This window comes from Elephantulus edwardii, unplaced genomic scaffold (genome assembly GCF_000299155.1).
Source record: "Elephantulus edwardii isolate Elephantulus edwardi_28Jun2011 unplaced genomic scaffold, EleEdw1.0 scaffold00024, whole genome shotgun sequence".
In the NCBI taxonomy this organism is placed as follows: domain Eukaryota; kingdom Metazoa; phylum Chordata; class Mammalia; order Macroscelidea; family Macroscelididae; genus Elephantulus; species Elephantulus edwardii.
The window spans coordinates 3,622,678-3,626,848 of record NW_006399774.1 but is presented as its reverse complement, the minus strand read 5'-3'; the positions used below and the strand labels follow the sequence as shown (position 1 = coordinate 3,626,848).

General features: G+C 41.5%; 1 protein-coding gene across 1 annotated transcript in view; it reads left to right on the top strand.

The window, feature by feature from the left end:
• SYNE1 (spectrin repeat containing, nuclear envelope 1) overlaps positions 1-4,171 on the top strand; it is a 644,155-nt gene that overhangs the window by 194,086 nt on the left and 445,898 nt on the right. The window contains exon 43 of the mRNA XM_006882743.1: positions 3,582-3,683. Within this exon, the coding sequence (XP_006882805.1) occupies positions 3,582-3,683 (102 nt within the window). The remainder of the gene's footprint in view (positions 1-3,581; positions 3,684-4,171) is intronic.

The window sequence follows — 4,171 nt, the reverse complement described above, 5'->3', positions numbered from 1 at the left end:
GAAACCTATACTTGGACCAAGAGGCAGTAGTCAGAACAGAGCAGGGTAACACTGCATGGTTCAAAATAGGGAAGGGTGTACGCCAGGGATGGATATAATAGTAAAAAAAAAAAAGTTCCTGGTCTCATAAATCTATATTCTAATATATATTTAAAATATCAGATGGTAATAGGGGTGTGGTGAAATGGAAGAGGGCGAGAGAAAGTAGGTGGTGACAGACAGAGAGGTGCTTCAAAAAGCAAGTAATTGACAGCTTTCTTAGAAAAGTCAAGAGAGCAAAGATATTGGCACAGTGGGCTAAATGTTGGGCTGAAAACCCAAAGGTTGGCATTTTGAACCCTCTGACCTTCCTGAGGGAGAATAATGAGGTGGTGTGCTCTCAGAAAGCCCTAACAACCTTGGGGACCCTACGGGTTAATTCTGTCCTGTCCTCCAGGATCCCTGTGGATCAGGACAGATCTACAATGTCAGTGTCAACTCACACTTATTTTGCTTGGGGATTTAGAGGGGCAGGAAAAGACCATTTATCACAATTAATCTTCTGGAGTCAAATACCATGTTTAGTACACACATGGAACTTGACAGATCCATGAATGGATGATTGTAGCCTGAAAATTATAACTGAATGAATTTATTACTAGGCTATCTAGTTCTCTGAGACCCAAACAGCATTCTAGAAGTTGTATGCACTAATTAAATTTTTACAGGACGGTAAAAAATGGAAGAAGAGTTCCAGAATGAACATGGCATCAAGAGTGACTTTGGTCTCCTTATAATAACATCACTGAATTTTGATTAACAGGACAGTTCAGATGTGTTAGATGCTGGTTTAGCTTGGTCCAGCTCAAAAGAACCGATAGTTAAGCTTTTAGGAATTTTGCTAGTTAATGGTGACACATCAGTTGTTAAAAATGTAATACATTTGCAATTAAAATGGTAATTCATTGTTTAAAAAGCACTTTTCATTATTACTTTGAATCCCTAGGTAGTTCAAGAAGATAATATACTTAGCTGTTAATGAAACTGCTGTTTAAGTCTACCACAGGTGCCTCGGAAGAATGACTGGTGGTGACCAGCCTTTGAAAACCCTGTTCCCTTAGCTCTGAAATGCATGGAGTTCAGATGTGTCATGATGTTGACTGGTTGTTTCTTTGTTTTTTTAAGTGTTGTTGTTACGTGCTGTTGAGTCACGTGTGACTCACAGCGACCCCTTATACAATAGCCCCGAAACCTGCTCTATCCTGTGCCAACTTTACTATCTCTGACACCCTAAACCTTATTACCCTAGTCACAGAATCAATCCATCTCATTGATGGTCTTCCTCCCTTTCTCCATCCTTTCACCCTTCCAAGAATTATGTCCATCTCCAAAGACTGGTCTCTCTTTGCAACATGCCCAGAGTATGTCAGATTAAGCTTCAGAATCCTTGCCTCCAAGGAGCAGCCTGATTTCACCCTCTCTAGGATGAATTTGTTTGTTCTCCTGGCAGTCCATGGTATATTCAACCCTCTTCTCCAGCACCACAGCTCAAAGGCATCAATTCTCCTTCTATCATCCCTAGTCATTGTCCAGCTCTTTGATGCATATCAAACAATTACAAAGGTTATGGCCTGGATCAGGCGCACTTTAGTCTCCAGACTGACATCGTTACTTTTCAGTACTCTGGAGAGGTCTCTGACAGCAGCCTTTTCCAATGCAATTCATCCTTTGATTTCCTGGCTGCTGCTACCAAGAGTGTTGATTGTGGAGCCATGCAAACTAAAGCTGTTAACAATCCCAATCTCTTCACCATCTGTTGTAATGCTGCCAATTGGCCCAGTGGTGAGAATCTTTCTTTTCTTGATGTTGAGCTTCAATCCATATTGAAGGCTGAGGTCCCTGACCTTCTGCAATAAGCGTTTCAGAGCCTCCTCAGTTTCAGCAAGCAGGGTTGTGTCATCTGCATAAGGCAGACTGTTGAAGAGTCTTCCTCCCATCCTGATGCTATATTCCTTCTCATACAGCCCAACCTCCTGGGTGATCTGTTTTTCTGATATTTTTCAAGTACTATTGTATGTATTATTTATGAACTATGTCTTGGAGGAAGTACCAGCAAGGTGCTCTTTGGAGGCGAGGGTGGTGAGACTTCATCTCACATACTTTGGGCATGTTGTCAGAAGGGGCCAGACCTTAGAAAAAGACATCATCTTGGGAAAAGTGGAGGGTCAGAAAAAGAGAGGACTATCCTTAAGACAATGGGTTGCCACGGTGACTATAACAGTGAATCTGATGTTGGCACAGGACAGGGCCAGGTTTCAATCTCCTGTTGATACATGAATCAGGGTCCAGTCCCCAGCACCTCACAGCAGCATGAGCTTTGCTCTTGATTTACTTATGGCCGTTGTATCTATGTGGTGGAAATACCATGGAATGGTCTAACACTGCCTGTCCCTGCCGACTCCACACCCAGTAACATCCAGCAGCTCCAAGCCATGGTGGAAATATTTATACCATGGAATTTGATAAAGTGTGATCATCCGGGCCTTTTTTATTGTGTGTGTTGGGGAGTGCCAGTTGTTGAATCTCTAGCAGACCTCACACTTGGGAATCAGATCGACCTTCTGCATGGCCGTGCCTCAGTCACTCACAAAGTTCAGTTCATTTCTGTGACTGATGGCATGACCTGAGCTAATGGCATCAGCCACTCGACTCGGCCCTAGTTCTGCCGGCAGTACTGATGCTCTGAGTGCGGTAATGAAGTAGACTGGGGAAGTGCGAGCCCTGAATTGTCCAGCCTCCTCCTCAAAGGACAGCAGCTTCATCAAGCGGCTGAATGAATTACTTTGTGGATTGAAGTCACCACAAGGTCTGTTAGTGTCTACAAAATCTAACAGGCCGGTTTGCAATTGAACAGAGCAGTTTGTTAAATGCTTCCCTTCATGGCCTCAGATAGCTAATGAAGTTCACAGGTGTCCAGTTTGTTCAGTAATGATCTTGGATTGCTTGGGTTTATCTTGGATAAAGATTTATTGCTTGGATTATCTTGGATTGGTTGATTTTCCTGATTAATGTGACTTCTGCTTTAACTACATATTCTTTAAATACATATTTTAAACAGTTTATATGTTTATGTTTTTAAGCAGTTTGTATATCTGTGTGCTACATGTATTCCTTAGTAATCGGGAATGCAGAATATGTCTTTGTTTTTAAATACTTTTTCAAAAATGTCATGCTATCATAGCAACCAGTGGTTTTGCTGTTAATGAATAAATGATGGTTAGCCTAGTAAAAATTCCCACTGACTCAACACTTCTGGCCAGTGTTTCATTTTTTCCAGAAGATTTTTTTCCCCCTTATGAAAGGGAGGGAGGGTGAGAAGAAAGGAAATTTCACATCTTCACTTACATCCAACCAAGTGAAAGTTAATGGTGGGACTCCTTCACATTCATAAGGTCGCAGAAGTGAAACAGAGGTGGGTTTGTTACACTCCCCTGAAGTTGGATGTTTAGACAGAGCTAACTCTTGAAGTCATTAAATACCACTTCAAGCATGTGAGTGCTTTATTTTGTGATCATTTCTCCTTTTGTCTTTTATTTTGACAGTCTGAAGTTAAAACCAAAGTACTGCGATTGGAAGAGCTCCATTCTAAAGTCAGTGATCTCAAAGAATTAACGAAAAACCCAGAAACACCACCAGACCTCCAGGTAAGCACTCATCAGCTTTTAATATCTATTTTGTTTCTGAAATGATTTACTAAATTCTACGGAAGGAACCTTGGAAGCAGGAGTGGCATCCATTTGCTAAACAACTTGCCTCCAGAAACTCTAAGAACTTTGATAGGTGTAGAAAGGCTTCAGTCCTTTTGTTCATAGGGTCACTGTGAGTCGTGCTCGACTGGAAGGCAGTCAACAACAACAACAGGGAAGGAACCATGGTGGTACAGTGTGGAATGCATCAGGCTGTCAATCAAAAGGGTGGGGAAAGATGGGGGTTCTCCTTGGTAAAGGTTTACAGCCTTAGAAATCCAATAGAGGTTTGGCATGAATTGAAATTGAGTCAATGGCAAAGAACTTTAAGGGGGTAAATAGGTAGATCCACATAGAAACACAGGTGAGGTCATCAGGAGTCAGGATCAACAGGAGTTTTTGTTTGTTTATATACTTTTTTATCAATTAATTATTTTTCATTGCAA